Here is a 20,037-nt window from a genome sequence, read left to right as displayed (position 1 = left end):
GGCTTGTGCGGCACACTTGGATGGCTCGTAACAACAAAGCGAACCGTGACTGGTTGTTTACATGTCTCGGTCGCTTCACATGCAAGCAGGTGATTTTCGGCACCCTCAAGAAACAAATCAGCCAAACGGGAAAATGTATCGCCCAATGCGATGATGGAAAATAGTCAGAATATCGGCCGATTCATCGGTCGACCAGTAGTCTTAATTACAGCTGATCTTTGCACAAATCTGCATTTGTGATTTAATTGTATAATATTCTGCTCGTGCGTCCTGATTGGTCAACAGAAATGTGGGAGGTGCCATTTGAGGAGATCTCTGAACTGCAGTGGCTGGGCAGTGGAGCTCAGGGCGCCGTGTTCCTCGGAAAGTTCCACTCGGAAGAGGTCGCGATTAAGAAAGTGCACGAGCAGAAGGAAACGGATATCAAACATCTCCGCAAACTGAAACACCCCAATATCATCAGCTTCAAGTAGGTCATGAGTGCACCACAGGAGTCCATTATTCCGATTCTTCTGAAGTCAAACAGCAGCTGTGTGTATGTAATGTGATATAAAAGTGACAAAGCATGTAATATGTGTGTTTTGTCAGGGGTGTGTGTACGCAAGCGCCGTGTTACTGCATCATCATGGAGTACTGTGCACAGGGGCAGCTCTATGAGGTTCTCAGGGCGGGACGCAAGATCACGCCATGTTTGCTGGTGGACTGGGCCTCTGGGATCGCCAGCGGCATGAACTACCTACATCTCCACAAGATCATCCACAGGGACCTCAAATCACCAAAGTAAGAACCGTACTAGCTCTGTACAAACACGTTAAAAGTTCAAAATGTGGTAAATGCTCTCGTACCGTTTCAACTAGTATATCAGAAGAGATACTGCTTCTATGCTAATACAGTCATATCAAACGGTATTAGCATGCAGAATTAATGTTTGCATTATATATATTACTGTGGGAGCATGACTTGCGCTCTGTGATTTTTTGTGTTCATTTGTGTACGCTGCAGTGTGTTAGTCACTCAGAATGACTCGGTGAAGATCTCCGACTTCGGAACATCTAAAGAACTCAGCGACAAGAGCATGAAGATGTCATTCGCTGGGACGGTCGCCTGGATGGCCCCGGAAGTGATCCGGAATGAGCCGGTGTCGGAGAAAGTCGACATCTGGTGAGTGCAGTGTTGGGGAAGCTACTTTGAAACGGAAGCTTCTGTTTTGTAACTTTAAGTACTTAAAGGGACAGTTCACCCTTAAAAAAAAGTTTAAATTCTCATCGTTTACTCGCCCTCATGATGTCCCAGGTGTGTTTGACTTTCTTTCTTCAGCAGAACACATTTGATGTACAACAGAAGAATATCTCAGCTCAGAAGGTCCTTACAATGCAAGTGGATGGTGACCAGACATATGTAGGTCTAAAAATCACAGACAGTCCGCATAAACGTCATCCATACGACTCCAGCGGTTAAAGTAATGTCATCTAAAGCAACACGACCGCTTTTGGTGCGAGAAAGATCAATATTTAGGTACTTTTTAACTATAAACAATTGCTTTGGTTAAGCTTCACCACAGTGGCAAGTTCACGTGGCCTCTGGTGTGACGTTTGCATGTTACGGACGTAATCTCACGATTGCACCATTGTGAGTAAACCTAAAGATACAAATAAATATCTAAACCAAAACCAACTAAGCTGCTGTACAGTGTTCCTCCTCCTCACTTGTAAACAGCGCTGCTCTTCCGACATGTTTCAGTTCTCGAGTGAACATGCCAATGTGATTACATTACACGTGCATGCTGCTGCTGACCGGAAGTGATGGTTTATAATTAAAAAGTACTTAAATATTGATGTTTTTTTGCACCAAAAGTGATCATGACGCTTTAGAAGACATTACTTTAACCGCTGGAGTCGTATGGATGACTTTTACGCTGACTGTCTGTGATTTTTGGACCTACAATTGTCTGGTCACCATCCACTTGCATTGTAAGGACCTGCTGAGCTGAGATATTCTTCTGTTGTTCTTCAAATGTGCTCTGGTGAAGAAAGAAAGTCAGACACACCTGGGATATCATGAGGGCGAGTAAACGATGAGAGGAGTTTCATTTTTGGGTGAACTGTCCCTTTAAATGTTAGCATCAGCTACAAGTTACAAACAAAAAGTAGCTGCTACATTGAAGCTAATTGCAGAATTAATAATATCACCTGATAACATGCTTATAAACAGTACGGTTTAAACAATATTTCAATTAAATGTATTTATTTGTGTTAACACATGCCTGACTGTACATTATCCCTCTTATTAGACGGCTATTTACCAAATTAATAAATACATGACATCATATATTGATTTGCATTGAAATTATGTAAATCACTGAACCGCTGACTTGAAACCATAATCTTGGAAATCTCTTTTATTTTCAGTGTCCTAATGCGGTGAACATATTCACGTGTGTTGTTTGCAGGTCGTTTGGGGTGGTGTTATGGGAGCTCCTGACGGGTGAGATCCCCTATAAAGACGTGGACTCTTCTGCCATCATCTGGGGTGTTGGGAGTAACAGTCTCCACCTGCCTGTCCCGTCCACGTGTCCCGATGGCTTCAAAATCCTCATGAAACAGACCTGGTGAGACATACAGTCATATAAAACATCGTGGGGCACGTTCAAGTCACCTTCAGGATATTCGGCCGTCTTAAGTGAAATTTGAATTGTAGGGAATCCTGAACTACATTACACACCACCCCCGTACTATATGGTGTTTGACTAAAATAAATGCACATTTATTTTCATTTTAAAAATCGCAACGCCTGTTCATCATTATATACACCGTATCAACATGAAATATTGAATGGAGATGTAATTACTGTTCACCCAAAAATGAACCACTGATCACTGAACACGAGGAGGTTACCCCATGTGACTCTACCCTCCCTAGCAACCGGGCCAATTTGGTTGCCTAGGAGACCTGGCTGGAGTCACTCAGCTCACCGTGGATTCAAACTCACGACTCCGGGGGTCTTATAAATATACGTTATATTATATATAATCTGTCGAATTCATGGTGAACAACTACATTACCCACAATGCTGAAGAGTGTTACCATGGAAATGGGAGACTTGCTGAAACTTTCATTCAGGGTTCCGGTTCAGTCAAACAGGCTTTTCGAAGGATTACGAATGGACCCAATGTGGAAGAAACAATAAAGTTGCAAATTAAGGAAGTTGCTACATTTTTAATTACTTCTGCACAGTGCAGAAACATTTTCTCAGAACGATATATGTGGTACTGATTATTGATTCGATAGGGAGTCAATATGTGATGCTCCCGTTCTACCCGCTCCATACGGGACTCGAACCGGCGTTTCCGGCATGGGAGGTGGGTGTGCTAACAATGAAGCTAAAGGCTAAAGCCCCTAGTGTCAGTCGCTAGTCCACGATTACAAATATTTTAATGAATATGTTACTTTTGCTATGTAATGCTAATAAATGTCCTGCACATATTTGGAACGTGTGAATTGCTTTACAATAACGTCACAACCTGAGACTTTTGCCCTAGCGGCCACCAGAGGGCACTAAGTGCCAAGGTCACATCCTTGGGGGTAACAGGAAACAACAACTGACCATGTCACAAGCAAACACAAGGACATTAAATACATAGGCAAACAAGGTAAACGAGAAACTGCTGGGAACAATCAGGGCACAAACCAGGAACAGAGACACAAGATGGTAAACAACACTTTAAACTAAGTCTCTTAAACACGTAGTGCCCTCTGGTGGCCGCTAGGGCAAACCTACAATTAATGCTTTATTTAAAAATAAAAAATGTTAGTAAAGAGCCTACAAACATTAGTAACACATTAGTTAATGTTGAAATATACAACTTACATACTTGGCATACTTTGTGTTCTTTACAACAAATATTAGTTATGCATTAATTGTTAATTTGGTTATATATATATATATGATATACATACATGCATGCGATATATATATATATATATATAAATACATTGATTTATATATATATATATATATATATATATATATATATATATATATATATGTATATATATATATATGCATGTATATATATCATGCATACATACATACATTGCATGTTATATATATACATGCATACATATATATATATGCATGTATGTATGTATATATATACATGCATACATGTATGTATATTATGCATACATACATGCATGATATACATACATGCATACATTATATATTTATACATACATACATACATGCATACTATATATATATATATATACATTGATTTTATATATAATCATGTATGTATGTATGTATGTATGTATGTATAAATATATTATGTATACATGTATATATTTATACATGCATGATATAATATATATATATATATATATATACTGTGTGTGTGTGTGTGTGTGTGTGTGTGTGTGTGTGTGTGTGTGTGTGTGTGTGTGTGTGTGTGTGTGTGTGTGTGTGTGATTAAGTAAAATATCACCCAGGAACATGGGTGAGTGACAATTATTTCGATATCCATCGAACTTTTCTCTTCCACAATAAATGTTGTTATACACACCTTTAAATGTTGAGAAATGTGTTAATAGTATATAAACTATATACTGTATATCATAAGCCTTCATATACATTAATAAACACTGTAAAGAGGCGCTGTTCCTTGTTAGTTCACATTAACTATAATTAACCAAAATTAATAAATGCTGTAAAAGGGCGTCTTTCATTGTTAGTTCACGTTATCAATATACAGTATTAAGAAATGTTAACTTATATACATTTTAAATGTTAAGAAATGTGTTACATGAAACTTGAACAGCTATTCGGGAGATCATTTGCGCTCCGTTTATACCTTGTATCATCGTTATTACAAATATTTGACTGCAGCTGCGTAACAGAAGTTTAATGAATGGGGTGAGATTGTATTGATAATTTTCTCGCACCTGCAGGCAAGGTAAGCCCAGGAACCGGCCGTCCTTCAGACAGATCCTGCTGCACCTGGATATCGCCTCTGCTGATGTGTTGGGAACCCCACAGGAGACCTACTTCAAATCTCAGGTGAGCGCATAAACACATCTTCAGAAGTACTAAAAGAGTCTTTAAAGGAATCAGTGAAGTAGCAGAATCGATTAGTGGAATGGGAACATTGTTTATATGTGTGTGTTTGCGATAGACGGAATGGAGAGAGGAGGTGAAGAAACATTTCGAGAAGATCAAGAGTGAAGGCACCTGTATCCATCGGCTGGACGAGGAGCTGATTAAACGCAGGAGAGACGAGCTCAGGTGAGTGGTGTTGCGCAGAACTCCTGTGCTGTCCGTCTCTGTCCGTTCTGACGCTCTCTGTGTTTCAGACATGCTCTGGATATCCGAGAGCATTACGAGAGGAAACTGGAGAGGGCCAATAATCTGTACATGGAGCTCAGTGCCATCATGCTACAGCTGGAGGTGCGGGAGAAGGAGATCTCCAAGTAAGTTCTCAAATGTTTTTCATTTAGTGTGTCAGGTGTGTTCACTCAGGTTGCGTTTTCTATGTTAACATGCACTAGACGGAGCGTTCTTTGACCGTTACGTGCAGGAGCGCTGCATTTTTAAGAATATGACAAGAAGAGGAAACACAGTCACACAACAGAAAATTAGTCCAACACAAGTTTTGCGACAAAACAGAAATAATAACATAAATAATATTAACCAAATACGCGAACTTATTCCCTGATATACAGAATACTTTTGTTTTTCCAGCATGCTCTATAAAATTCAAGTTAATTATTTAAATCAATTATTATGTATGTTATTACACTCACCTAAAGGATTATTAGGAACACATACTAATACTGTGTTTGACCCCCTTTCGCCTTCAGAACTGCCTTAATTCTACGTGGCATTGATTCAACAAGGTGCTGAAAGCATTCTTTAGAAATGTTGGCCCATATTGATAGGATAGCATCTTGCAGTTGATGGAGATTTGTGGGATGCACATCCAGGGCACGAAGCTCCCGTTCCACCACATCCCAAAGATGCTCTATTGGGTTGAGATCTGGTGACTGTGGGGGCCATTTTAGTACAGTGAACTCATTGTCATGTTCAAGAAACCAATTTGAAATGATTCGAGCTTTGTGACATGGTGCATTATCCTGCTGGAAGTAGCCATCAGAGGATGGGTACATGGTGGCCATAAAGGGATGGACATGGTCAGAAACAATGCTCAGGTAGGCCGTGGCATTTAAACGATGCCCAATTGGCACTAAGGGGCCTAAAGTGTGCCAAGAAAACATCCCCACACCATTACACCACCACCACCAGCCTGCACAGTGGTAACAAGGCATGATGGATCCATGTTCTCATTCTGTTTACGCCAAATTCTGACTCGACCATCTGAATGTCTCAACAGAAATCGAGACTCATCAGACCAGGCAACATTTTTCCAGTCTTCAACTGTCCAATTTTGGTGAGCTCTTGCAAATTGTAGCCTCTTTTTCCTATTTGTAGTGGAGATGAGTGGTACCGGTGGGGTCTTCTGCTGTTGTAGCCCATCCGCCTCAAGTTTGTGCGTGTTGTGGCTTCACAAATGCTTTGCTGCATACCTCGGTTGTAACGAGTGGTTATTTCAGGCAAAGTTGCTCTTCTATCAGCTTGAATCAGTCGGCCCATTCTCCTCTGACCTCTAGCATCAACAAGGCATTTTCAGCCCACAGGACTGCCGCATACTGGATGTTTTTCCTTTTCACACCATTCTTTGTAAACCCTAGAAATGGTTGTGTGTGAAAATCCCAGTAACTGAGCAGATTGTGAAATACTCAGACCGGCCCGTCTGGCACCAACAACCATGCCACGCTCAAAATTGCTTAAATCACCTTTCTTTCCCATTCTGACATTCAGTTTGGAGTTCAGGAGATTGTCTTGACCAGGACCACACCCCTAAATGCATTGAAGCAACTGCCATGTGATTGGTTGATTAGATAATTGAACAGGTGTTCCTAATAATCCTTTAGGTGAGTGTATATATTCATTATTAATATATATATATTATATTATACCGTTTATAATGTTAATAATATTATAATAATAACATGTGATATATTATATGAACTTAAGTTTATTGTTTTAAATATTCTGTGTATATATGTGTATATATATTTATGTTTAATTCAACATTGCATATATAAAAAAAATTGTTTTCTGTGTATTATAAAATGTTTATGGTCATTTAAAATCAAGTATATTATTATGAATTATTAAATTAATATTACTTTATTAATATATAATTATTGTATTAAAAGAATGTTAATAAATTAATTGTTTTATATATATATATATATATATATATATTAACAGTGTATTTATTTAATAATTAACTATGTGTGTTTAATATATTTTAATATTAATTATTAATATAATATATTTTATAATTATATTAATCTAATGCTAATAATATTACATTAATATACTGTATAATATAGTGTGTATATATAATAATTAACTTTGTTTACAATATATATTCATTACTAATGTATATTATATATTTTATAATATGTATTAATGTTAATTAAATTATGTGAATATATTATGTACTATATATAATATACTATAACTCATAAGTAAATTTTTTTTATAAATATACTGTATATATGTGTGTGTGTGTGTGTGTGTGTGTGTGTGTGTGTGTGTGTGTGTGTGTGTGTGTGTGTGTGTGTGTGTGTGTGTGTGTGTGTGTGTGTGTGTGTGTGTGTGTGTGTGTGTGTGTGTGTTTCGAGGACATTTCTAGTGTCCCCATAATATAAATAGCTTTAAAAACATATTAAACAATGTTTTATTGAAAATGTAAAAATGCAGAAAGGTTTTTTTGAGGGTTAGTGTTTAGGGTAGTCCTCATAGTGATAGGTAGACCAACGTGAGTGTGTGTGAGTGAGTGTGTGTGTGTGTGTGTGTGTGTGAGCCGATCAGCCACAACATTAAAACCACCCACCTAATATTGTGTAGGTCCCCGTCGTGCCCCCAAAACGGCACCAACCCGCATCTCAGAACAGCGTGGTTTGTACAGAGTGGTTATCTGAGTTACTGTAGACTTTATCAGTTCAAACCAGTCTGACCATTCTCTGTTGACCTCTCTTATCAACAAGACATTTCTGTCCACAGAACTGCCGCTCACTGGATGATTTTTGTTTTTGGCACCATTCTGAGTAAATTCTAGAGACTGTTGTGTGTGAAAATCCCAGAAATACTCAAACCAGCCCGTCTGACACCAACAATCATCCATGTGATTATCTAATCAGCCAATCATGAGGCAGCAGTGCAGTGCATAAAATCATGCAGATACGGGTCAGGAGCTTCAGTTAATGTTCACATCAACCATCAGAATGGGGAAAAATGTGATCTCAGTGATTTGGACCATGGCATGATTGTTGGTGCCAGACGGGCTAGTTTGAGTATTTCTGGGATTTTCACACACAATAGTCTCTAGAATTTAAATGTCTAATGGTTAATCCCATTTGAAAAATGAGAGAGTCTAACCTCTAACTCGAAACACAATCTGCTTACAGCTCGACCCGTCTTGCTGCATATCATAATAACCTTCATTTGCACAGACTGAATGAGAAATCTAACGATCCACAATGACGAAATCTGACATTGTACATAGAGATGTTTTTAAAGACATGAGCCAGAGCTGCCTGTGAGCGGTCTCTCGTGTGTTCCCGCAGGAGAGAACAGACTGTGGAGAAGAAGTATCCTGGCACATACAAGCGGCACCTAGTTCGCCCCATCGCGAGGCCCAACGCTGTTGAGAAGCTCATCAAGAAAAAGAGCGGCATGAACCACAAGCCTGGAGCACAGCCGCCTAAGAGGTGTCCAATTAAATCAAGTTATAAATATTTTTGGGATGCAGTAACGGGGTTGGATAATGTGTAGTTAAAGACAGTGAAGCTCTGCCAGATGTTCATGCAATAGTATCTATCATGAATCCTTCATGAGGTCAATAACATCATACATTTTATCTCCCGCAGACCGGATCTGCTGCGCTCCGACTGCATTCCCAGCGTAGAGCCTCTTCCTGTCCCTTCCCCACTGTCAGGAAGTCCCAAAGTGTCCACCCCTCCTGGAAAGAGCCGGTACCGCAGTAAACCCCGTCACCGGAGGGCAAACAGCAAGGGCAGCCACAACGACTTCCCAGGTGTGCTGAAGCCCAATTCCGGACCTTTGGAGGAACAGCAACCCCTCCAGGAACAAAACTATCCTCACCAACATCACGCCCCGCCCGAGGGGCCACTCCTTCCGGTGCAAAACCGGGCCAACTGCGCCAACAACCTACGCTACTTCGGCCCCGCCGCGGCTCTTCGCAGTCCGCAAACCGACCACATCCAACGGAGGCTGTCCGGCTCCAGTCCCGATCTCATTTCCACCGCTGTGGACGTTGATGCACGCCTCCGCAGGTCCTCTATACCCCCTTCCAAAGGCTCAAGCCAGGTGCCGCTGTGTCCCTGCTGCCATGCGCATCCTTTCCCAGGCTGCGTGCACTGCCGGGGTAAGCCTGCTGCGCCCAGTCACCCAGAACTCCCACACTACTCCCTACTGAGCACGTGTGAGGGAACACCCCCCGCCGTCAAACGGGCGGTGGACCTGACGTCAGATGGAAAGGGAGAGCAGCCGGAGCAGGGGTCCCCACGAGGAAGCTTATCCAGCAGCCTGCTACACACTCTCAGACCCCTCAGAAATGTAAGTTTGAGTATCTTAAAGGGACAGTTCAGCCAAACATAACAATTCCCTCATCATTTACTCACCCTCATGCCATCCCAGACGTGTATGACATTCTTTCTTCAGTAGAACACAAATTAAGATATTTCAGCTCTGTAGGTCCATACAATGCAAGTCAACAGGGTTTAAAACTTTGAAGCTCCAAAAAGCACATAAATGCAGCATAAAAGCAAGTTGTTAAGTTGTTAGCATTGTAATGTGTGCATTTGTGTGTATGTGTGTAACTACAGTACATGATTTAATGTCTGTCAGGGGGGGGACGAGTCATCGGAGGAAGAGGAGGGAGAGGTCGACAGCGAAGTGGAGTTCCCACAGAGACAGAGGTGAGATTGCTTTGTTGATTACAAGTGTGCCGTACAAGCCCTCAAAAGTGAAGCCAAAACGTCTCGATCGCCCCCCGGTGGCTGGTCCTAGTATAGGTCATAAACCCCGCCTCCCCATGTTATTCAACGGGACGTGAGACCAACTAAACAATTAAATTACACTTCACATGTCTTTTTTCCAAAGATTCTGTCATTTACTGTCGTTTCTATCACGTTGATGTCATTTCAAGTGTTTGTTTTCAAAATAAGTTTGTTTTTAGTTATTTGATGCTATAAAAACGCTGCTGTGACATCATGATTGACAGCTGTGATTGACAGGTTCTCTGAGCGAAGTAGTCACTGAAGCACCAACAGACTTTTTTTCGGGATCTTCGGAGGACTGAGGAGATTGGAGCTTTAAATTTAATATCTAAATTTCTATAATTAATTATTTCACACCGTCATAATTAAAAGTCAAAAGTGCAGGGGCGTGTGCTTGCGATTGATTCAGCGAGAGTGATGGCGGGGCCTTGATTTCGCGGCTTTACTTCCTGCTCACTACTGCGCAGGTCTGGTCCCGAAATCGCAACTGCGCAGACTCAAGTCCCAAGATGTCAGCGCCATATCGGGACACTGGCGGCTTCAGTTCTCACCAATGGAAAAGAGCGAAGGGGCGTCGGCCATCTTTTTTTACAGTCTATGGTTGATTATAGTAATTATTCTTGTCAGTTTTACTTTCTGCATCCATACAATGAAAGTAGATGATGACCGGGGAATGTCAAGCTCCAGAAAGGGCAAAAAGCACCATAAGTGTATCAAGCATCATCCACTTGGGGTCCGTCACCATCAGTTTTGCATGAACTGTTCCTTTAGCACTCGTTGTGTTTTTAAATGAATGTGTTCATCTCCTGCTTGTCTCTGTGCAGGCCTCATCGCTGTATGAGCGGTTTTCAGTCGTATTCCACCTTCAGCTCCGAGAATCAGTCTGGATCTGACGGAGAGGAGGGGAACACCAGCGATCACTCTCACAGCGGACCTCTGGAGCAGAGTGCCAGTCAAGACGAACATCTGGACGAGCTGCTGTCACACACACCTGAGATCGCCATCGACATCTCCACACAGTCTGACGGGCTGTCTGATAAAGAGTGCGCCGTACGCCGTGTCAAGACTCAGATCTCGCTGGGCAAACTGTGTGCTGATGAGCACAGCTATGAGGTAAACAGTCGTTAGGTGTTACAGATTGAACTGAATTTTCCGCAGGTCATGAGGGTTTTTAAAGGGGACCTATTATGCAAATTCACTTTTACATGGTGCACTTTTGAACATAAATGTGTGTTGGCAGTGCGTGTACACAACCACACTATAATGATAAAAATCCACCCAGTCCTTTGTTTTAATCCCCATTAATCATAAGCACTGTCTCAGAACAAGCCGTTCGCAGATTCTGTACAAAGTGACGTCACTTTGTACAGGCCCCGCCCATGACTTTTGACGGGCACTGCCGACGGACGTGAGTGAGTGAGTGAGTGAGTGAGTGAGTGAGTGAGTGAGTGAGTGAGTGAGTGAGTGAGTGAGTGAGTGAGTGAGTGAGTGAGTGAGTGAGTGTGTGTGTGAGAGAGAGAGTGTGTGAGTGTGTGAGTGTGTGAGTGTGTGAGTGTGTGAGTGAGTGAGTGAGTGAGTGAGTGAGTGAGTGAGTGAGTGAGTGAGTGAGTGAGTGAGTGTGTGTGTGAGAGAGAGAGTGTGTGAGTGAGTGAGTGAGTGTGTGTGTGAGAGAGAGTGTGAGTGAGTGAGTTTTTTTTCATGCATAAACTTTTGATATGAATTGATTTTAATAAATAATGCATAATATAAACAACAACAAAAAAAGCATTCTAATATTGTTTACTTTTTGATGGGAAACTTATTATAGGAACATTAATTTACTAAGTCCATCTTTGGTTTTGATCACTCAATATGATCAGACTGAAATGTCATCTCTCTCTCAGAATCCGCTGCATTTCGGGGACTCTGACTGTGACACGTCGGATGCGGAGTGCTCTGACGCCACCATCAGGAACAAGCAGCCCGCTGCACCCTCTTCCTGGTGAGCTCCCAAACCCCGCCTCCGTGCCAGAAACACCAGAGCCTCTGGAGGAAACGACGGCAATAATCCGAGCCATGACCCATTTTACCCCCAACCTGGAATTAGTATCTCATAAATCACCTCTCTCTGAGCAACCTCAGGCACATTCCTCTGATGTAATCATGCAGCTAGAGCAACATGCATCAATTATTTTAATGCAATTTTGACGAGACTCAAACAAAATCAGAAAAATTGCACCAATCCTGCAATGCAAAAAATTAAAATACTTTTGTTTTCAGTATTTTGGCTTGTTTTCCAGTAAAAGTATCTAAACATCCTAAAAAAAAAAAAAAAGAGCGAGAGCTGTATTTACTTCAGAAGTTCTAAAGACTTGTTTTCAGAGAATATAAACGTTTATATTATCACATTTGCAAAAAAAAAATGTTATGTATTTTTTTTTAAGAACAACATTTTGTTAGATTTGTTTAAAACCATAATAAAAAGAAAAATAAGAGCGCATAATAATAAAAAACATCATAAAAATAAAACATAAATCTATGTTTCTATGTAAATATTAAATATAATAAATGATATTTTACGTTAAAAATAAGAAAATCGATTTGCCTATATTGATCATATCAATTAGACTAAATGTAAAAAAGTTATAAAAATAGAAATTAATACAAAAATCTTAAAATAAAGTCTTACTAAGTGAAATTGTGACTTGTTTTTGTGACTATGTTTATTTTAACCTATTTTGTAAACCCGTTTGACTTATTTTAATATAAACATCAGTAAATTTAGTTGATTACTCTATTTGCTTCTCTGGCAATAAATTACAAAAAATAACACACAAATTCAAGAAAAGTCTTGTCTTGGCAATTTTGCATCATAAGTAAATGCATGTCATTTAAAAGGATGTTTCCATATTTTTAATAGAAAAGAAGGAAAAATGCTGATTACGTAAATGTTTTGCAGAGTATTAGCACTGAAGTGTGCCAGAAACAAGGCGACTCAAGACCACAATCCATTAGACGGTTAGTTTGATAGGAATGCAATGATTTGGTATGTCCATAGGTACGTGAAATAGAACCAGCTCAATTAGAACTTGTTAATGGGACCACAGACAAACCGGGACAATTGAGCTCAGCCTGCCGGATGGGTCACTCCGGCAAAGACTAGCTACCTGCAACTTCCTGAGTGTACAGAAATGACGCCCTGTTCCCTACTGAGGGGGAATCGGGGTTTAGCTTGAGCACCAGCAGGAACTTCCTCCATTCTTTTCATTTTCTTGACTTCAAAAACACGGGACTTGTGGATATTTCCCAGCATGCCCGCTTGGTCGGCATTTGATTCAGCCAATCAGACGGCTGCTACCGCTGCTGCTGCCACCGCTACGGACAAACCTGGAGTGACTCGAATAATGACCGCTCTAGTGGAACGTGTTTGATGAACACATCAGTGTTAAACTGGACCGAAGCAGAGCAGCGTTCTCTCATCTCAGGACTGCGTTTGAAGAGATGCTGCAGATGCCCAGAACAACATTTATTTTCCATCGGCTTGTTTGTTTGAATGGGGCGGAAGTTTGACGTAGACTCGAGTTTCTTTTCATTTGTTCTTTCATGTTTATCTTGACGCAAACTCTGACAATGTAGATGTTCTGTAGATGCAGTAACCCTTTAGGTCAGGGGGTCTCAGCCTTTGTTAGTTTGCGAAAATTCCCAAAATTCTTGCGATTCCACCCGCCCCCCTCGACGCCACAAACTTAAGATGTACACTTTTTTGAATCTCACTGGCAAGATTACGTAATTACGTAAATGATATTCTGAAGATTAATGACGCATTTTACTCTTAAGGGTAAAAATAGTGATCGTCCGAATAATCTTTATCAGAACGATCCCGATATTGATTCTTAGGCTTTGTTCACACTTCTAGGAAAATCCGATTTTTTTATTTATTTATTTATTTATTTTTTTCGTCAAATGCGAACATTTAGACTGACTGATGTTCAGACTGCAGTCGCTTTTACTAGCATGTCCGCATTGGTTGTCATTGTAACAATGCAAACTAGCATACTTATGAGTTTAGTGATGGATGTTTTGCCATTATCTCTAATTATGCCGATATCGATAACTACGGCGGTGTAACCGATTAATCAACCGATAGTTTTTTAAATTGATTCATATCATTTATAGAATGTTAAAAAGTCGTTCCCTGCAATGACGGCCACAAACATTGTGTCTACAAGAGTCCTAAGAGAATAAAATCCCAGCATTTGACTGCGCAAAATGGAGATTTGGTGCATAACGCAGGACTTTTAACTAAACGAGCCTGGAATACACCTACTTATTTTGAAATGACGGAGACTTGGCTCCATTACAAACCTCTATATTTAAGTATTTACCAAATTAAGCTTTTTTTTTATAGCCTACATTCACCAGATTCAAACTATTGGCAACTATTGTCTTACATTTTTGCCTATAATCGCTATTATAGGCACCGATACTATCGGCACCGATTATTCTGTAAAACCGATATATCGGTCTACCTTTATTAGGGGGTAGCGAAACGTCCCGGCGTTTGAAGGCTTTGTGTCCCATATTAAAGCATAAAGGGGTCAGACAGTGAGACTCTTGTAGAGGACCCCCCCATCCTCGATTGAAGCGCTCAAAATGCTCAAGCGTCCTGTATTCACGTGAGACATTCAATAACGTTGCATTGTGGTGGCTTGTAGCCGGTGTGTGCGTTACCACACATTAGCGCATCCCTTTGGGTGGGTAAAGCCGATGTCCGTATTATTTTAAGAGGTTTGCATTGCTTTGGCTGCCTTGTAACACATACATGACATATGGGTTATCCCTATTATGATATATGATCATCCCTATTCACTATTCCCCTCATAAACACAAAGTTGTTTCATCATTATTGTTTTCCCTTCATAGTGCCCAGTGAAGGCATCAGTAGCGTTGCTCCCTACACGCATACTACGTAGTCTGCGTAGGGCACCAACTCCCTAGGGGGGCACCATCTTGCCCTATGAGGGCTCCAGAAAGTCCACCGGCTGCCCTTACTTGCACGTTACATGTTATTCAAGGACCCTAAAGCAGTTGCGGAACACAGACGAGTGCACTCGACTGTGCCAGACGTAACGGCACGCAGAAAACAAAGCATACGTTAGCAGTTGTCTTTAATGTGTCGTTTGGTTGTGCTGGTGATTGTGAGTGTGTCTGGTGTACTGTTCAAGGAGACCGCAGAAGCACAGACCTCTGTTTGTTTAAAAGTCCTGGATGAATCGGCAATAATGCAGATTTTGCGCTCAGGCTAATGAGAATCGTTCGCTCAGGTTTACTGTCTAGCAGGCTGGACAGATGCGCCATCGCACGCACCCTCGCTGTTGGACAAGTTGGAAGTAAACTGCTTTTTAAAAACCTCTATTTTTACACGTTGAGTTTTTTCCGAGAAATGCTCAGGTTTAATGTTTTATAGTGCGAATGAGTCTCCACTTGGGACAACGAATTTGTTGGTCTTGTTTTGGCTGTAGGAACAAATAAAACTAGCCAGGGTCGTTCTTGGAAACCGCAGATGAACGTTGAAGGCCAGTAACTTGTGCCACGTACGCACTGAACAGTTTTTGTAAGGGACTACAAGTAGATGCAAACGAATCCTTTGAATTATTGATTTGCGTCGTAGAATTACGCTCTGTGTGTACTCTCATTAAACACTCAAAACTGGAGTGACACCATAATTAGCGAACGTGGCCATCGTGTCTTTAGTGTCATTTTAAAAGCTCCCTCCCAAATGGGTTTTTCGTCACCTTGCGAAAGGGATACTGCATCTTTCAGGATGTCTATCTATAATTGTTGCGTTCATATTTCCCGTGTGTTTTTAGATGTAGATGTACTAGTGTTGTCGTAGACAAAATGCCTTGTTGATCGTGGGTTCAGCGCAGCCAGATCTTCCATTTGTTGCTTAACTAGACATGGCCAGGGACGGATTATGACTTGCAAAGGCCCTGGGGCTTAATTACCTCCAAGGGCCCCTCTCCACCTAAAAGTTGTTGGGTTGGGGAGTTGTTGTTGTTGTTCAAGCCCAAAAGGATTTTCAAGTGGGGGGGTCACCAAACTAGGTCATGCAGCCTTAAAGCCCAGTGCTCCCCCGGGCCTTCAAGGGCCCCTGGGCACTGGCCCCATTGGCCCGGTCCATAATCCGTCCCTGGATATGGCAATTAAATTAAACTGTGAACGTTGTTATTGTTTGTCTACTTGCGGCTTGCTTAGAGGAGACTCGCAAGTTATTCTACAGTAATATTACAGTATCTGAGAATTTGCGAGAAAAGCGTGAACTAACAAAGCAAAGGCCATGGAAACAAACTTGAAGTCAACATGAACATCTTCGCAATCTTTTATCAAAATGGAACGATTTGCTCGGCCTCCGAAACGACTTTTCTTTTCGGATGATGTCACGAATCCCTCTTTTCCAACTCCAACCACCTGACTCCATTCTGGTATGTAGCGGCCACTTTTCACGATGGATAAAATCAATTCCCGCACCACATTTTCATCTTATTGGCTATGCTGATTCAACACGTCCCATTACGGAGTTAAAATGGGTTGCGAACAATGTTTCATGCTGACTTTAATCTCTAGGCCAATTTCCCAATTAAACTGGGGAAAAAGCAGCCATTTTTACTGTTCTAATTTTTGTTGTTGTTATTGTTATTTGTATCCATTATGATGGGAGCGTGCTGAGAAAAGCCGGATTTGTTTAAATGAAGTGGACTTTTTTAACATGGTCCAATGGTAACGATGGCAAACCGAACTCTCATCAACCTCATTCTTTGTTTACGTGTAATTCCCAAGATGAATGATGTTTTGAATGAAGTCGCCATCACAAATCCTGTAACATATGATTTTAATTTAATGTTATTTAATTTAAAAGTCCTTCCTTTTTTGTAGCTGGTCTACACAATCATTAACTAATTTATTTTGAAGCGCTAGTTCGATCAACTGTCTGGATTTCATAACTATCTCATGTATGTAATAACTGTCTGCTGAGGAGAGAATGTTCACTTGTTCTGGGGGAAACGGCAACCTAAATGAACATTGCACCCATAAATAAAAATGATGTCATTTCCTCACTCACCTGTGAAGCACAAAAGATGTCAAGCTACAAAAAAGCACCAAAGTATCATATTAAAAGTCCTCTGGAGTCATAAGATTTGCTTATAATCTTCCAAACCACTGCAGCTCTCAAATCTCATTGTGCATGTTTAAAAATCAGTGCATCACTTTTGGTTTAGACACACATGAACAAATGGTGCTTTGGTCTCAAAGACATCAAACCTTTGCAAATGCACTTTTTTTTGGAATAAGTACAGGGATATTAATTAGATGTCAGAGTGCACACGAGTTGTGTTAAATACGGTGCATTTATGGTCCATTTTTGGAGCTTGGCAGATGTTGTCACTATGAGAGAAAATTGATGATTTTTGATTGAACTGTTCCTTTAAGAGTTTGAAATGGGGAGCTGCACCCATTCGATCATATCATCACATTTACATCTGGACTTCTTTTCAAATCTCAGTTTCATCAGTCGATTATATTGGCTGACGTTTATTCTTTATATTGAAATGACCCACAGCTGTTCTGGTTGTAAAGAATATTCCAGATTTGAGTATGGAAGTACTTCAAAGCTACTCTTCTTAACTCAGCCATCTCTGTCCTCCTCACGTTTACCATTTTGAATTGCTTTATCATCTGCTGCATATACAGGTATTTTAAGATGAACTATTTTTGTGCAGAATGTATTCAGCTCGGGGCTCTAGTTTGTTTCTTCCTCATGTCCCGCCCCCTTCTTCTTTCCCGGTCTTGAATGGTGTTATGATGAACCAATCCGGATGATTTCCTGTAACAGCCTGTGTACGGTGCAACAGTAGTGACGTATGGAATAAACACTGATGTACTGTAGCAAACACACCGGCCTCTGCTCATTCTGTTCATAACTGATGCTTGATCGAACGGCTTTGCCTAAAGACTGTTAAACCTACTGTATATTTCCTGAAGACCTGAAGAGTTTATTTATGATTTAAAAAACAATAAAAGGCATGCTTTGAATGCACTGGGAGTTGCTTTGGATGAAAGTGATAGCAAATGAGTTTTGTGCCCATTTAGTCCATGTCTGTTAGCTTTGAGATCGTCCCTTTAAAACTATTTGATGTCTTTCTCTTTCGGAAAATGGACCAAAAATATGAATGCATCATCTTGCGCTCAATGGTGTCCTGTTTCTTCATGTTTCAATGGGAAATGTCAACACAAATGAATATTTCTGGGCCCTTTATTGATTTATTTGCTAAGTAGCTGTTGAGCTTTGTGCAACTGAATTTTATATATTTGATGGGGGTTTTTTACCAATACAAAGCAAAACTGAGCTAAAGGGCTTTAATCGTTTAAAATAGAGTTGCATGTTCAAAGGTCACATGTTTTATTGCATTGGTGATTTACCATTTACAGGGTCAAGTGTGTTTATTACAGTGTTTGTGAGGAAACCGTGTCCTGTACTGTAATATTCAAAGAGGTGAGAGAGGAAAAAAAGTTTAACTTTCTCTAATTTACTTGTACATGAAATGTAAATCAATGCATGAGCTTTATATCCACACACACACACACACACACACACACACTGTAAATCATTGAAGATCACTTGCTTGTCTATTTGATGCAAAGACTTCTCAAAAGTAGGTTATGCCCCTTTTTTCCCCAATTAAACCTTTGTTTTGCATATCTATAATGTAAAAGTTGTATGCGCTCTAAAATTAGCTGGGTTTAAAATAACCCAATTGACAACCCAGCGCTGGGTAAATATTGGGCAGAGCACACAATATGGTTCAAAACTTCCAAAAACAGCTTTGTCAATGACCCAAGAAAGTGTGGTTAAAAACTACTCAACACTGTAAAGATAACCCAGCATTATGAGCATAATGCATCATTTATAATGTAGTTTTAATGAGTTTGGGGTGCATTTATTTTTATAAGAGAGTTGCATATTTTTGTTGCATATGTAGTTTCTTTATTAATGTGAATTAACTGTATACATAGATGTGTTTGATAATATTTAGATTAGAATGTTCCACTCATTTCCGCCAGATACATTATGACGTCATTCGAAATGGAATGTTTTTATTAAATCTACATTTGAAATGTTAGAGAACGTGTAACTGACTGGCTGTAGCTCTCAGGAAGTGACACAAGTGTGCAGTGTGCCACGCCCTCTTCATGTAAACAGGGCGGAGACGTCAGTGCGCACTGGACACTTACACACTTCTGTCGGAAGGTCGAACGAGGCAACATACGCCTGGAAAGAACTCGTCTGCTGTGGTAACGGCACATCTCTTGGATCTCTTGGAAAGGTCTTGAATGAGCAGAATGAGCACCGCGGGGTTGGAGAAGCTGCGGATGACGGGCGCGGGGAGAGCCATCGCCGTACTGACCAGCGGTGGAGACGCGCAAGGTGAATCTGATGCAGCAGAGGTCACTGACTCTGAACACACACTAATAACATGCACATCTGCAGAGCATCGAAGATGTTGATGCAATCGGAAACAGTATGTATAGACTATATCATGCAGGTTTTCATGTGACGAGAAGGCTTTTAAATGCGCACGTGAATCCCTTCATGTCGACTGAACTGCGCAAACTCACCTGCTTTATCACCTGTACAGTTATTGCCCTGCAGACATGTATGATAACGTTATTATATGGTTAACTCCCTTGCTAACAATTATATAACGTTATTTTATTCTGTATAACCAAACTAACATTCCAAGAACGTTGCAGAGAGATTTTTGTAATAACCTAATTACAACTAATTGAATTCTAATGTGATGGTGTATCATATCTAGGCTTTACACTAATAATTTATTTATTTATTTAT

At 40.5% G+C, this 20,037-nt stretch overlaps 2 protein-coding genes across 2 annotated transcripts in view; both read left to right on the top strand.

The window, feature by feature from the left end:
- Positions 1 to 12,578, top strand: part of si:ch211-45c16.2 (mitogen-activated protein kinase kinase kinase 13) — a 55,519-nt gene extending 42,941 nt beyond the window's left edge. Inside the window, exons 4-15 of the mRNA XM_052148064.1 lie at positions 286 to 469; positions 589 to 780; positions 1,003 to 1,161; positions 2,450 to 2,608; positions 4,947 to 5,055; positions 5,171 to 5,280; positions 5,349 to 5,465; positions 8,694 to 8,837; positions 8,997 to 9,705; positions 9,997 to 10,067; positions 10,973 to 11,261; positions 12,032 to 12,578. Of these exons, the coding sequence (XP_052004024.1) occupies positions 286 to 469; positions 589 to 780; positions 1,003 to 1,161; positions 2,450 to 2,608; positions 4,947 to 5,055; positions 5,171 to 5,280; positions 5,349 to 5,465; positions 8,694 to 8,837; positions 8,997 to 9,705; positions 9,997 to 10,067; positions 10,973 to 11,261; positions 12,032 to 12,133 (2,345 nt within the window). The 3' untranslated portion in view covers positions 12,134 to 12,578. The remainder of the gene's footprint in view (positions 1 to 285; positions 470 to 588; positions 781 to 1,002; positions 1,162 to 2,449; positions 2,609 to 4,946; positions 5,056 to 5,170; positions 5,281 to 5,348; positions 5,466 to 8,693; positions 8,838 to 8,996; positions 9,706 to 9,996; positions 10,068 to 10,972; positions 11,262 to 12,031) is intronic.
- A 6,810-nt stretch (positions 12,579 to 19,388) lies between these two features.
- The window catches only part of pfkla (phosphofructokinase, liver a), a 34,093-nt gene continuing 33,444 nt past the window's right edge, over positions 19,389 to 20,037 (top strand). Inside the window, exon 1 of the mRNA XM_052148066.1 lies at positions 19,389 to 19,614. Within this exon, the coding sequence (XP_052004026.1) occupies positions 19,521 to 19,614 (94 nt within the window). The 5' untranslated portion in view covers positions 19,389 to 19,520. The remainder of the gene's footprint in view (positions 19,615 to 20,037) is intronic.

The sequence above is a fragment of the Xyrauchen texanus genome, chromosome 18, assembly GCF_025860055.1.
Source record: "Xyrauchen texanus isolate HMW12.3.18 chromosome 18, RBS_HiC_50CHRs, whole genome shotgun sequence".
Taxonomy (NCBI): Eukaryota; Metazoa; Chordata; class Actinopteri; order Cypriniformes; family Catostomidae; genus Xyrauchen; species Xyrauchen texanus.
The sequence above is the reverse complement of the archived record's forward strand: the minus strand, read 5'-3'. Positions and strand labels throughout refer to the sequence as shown.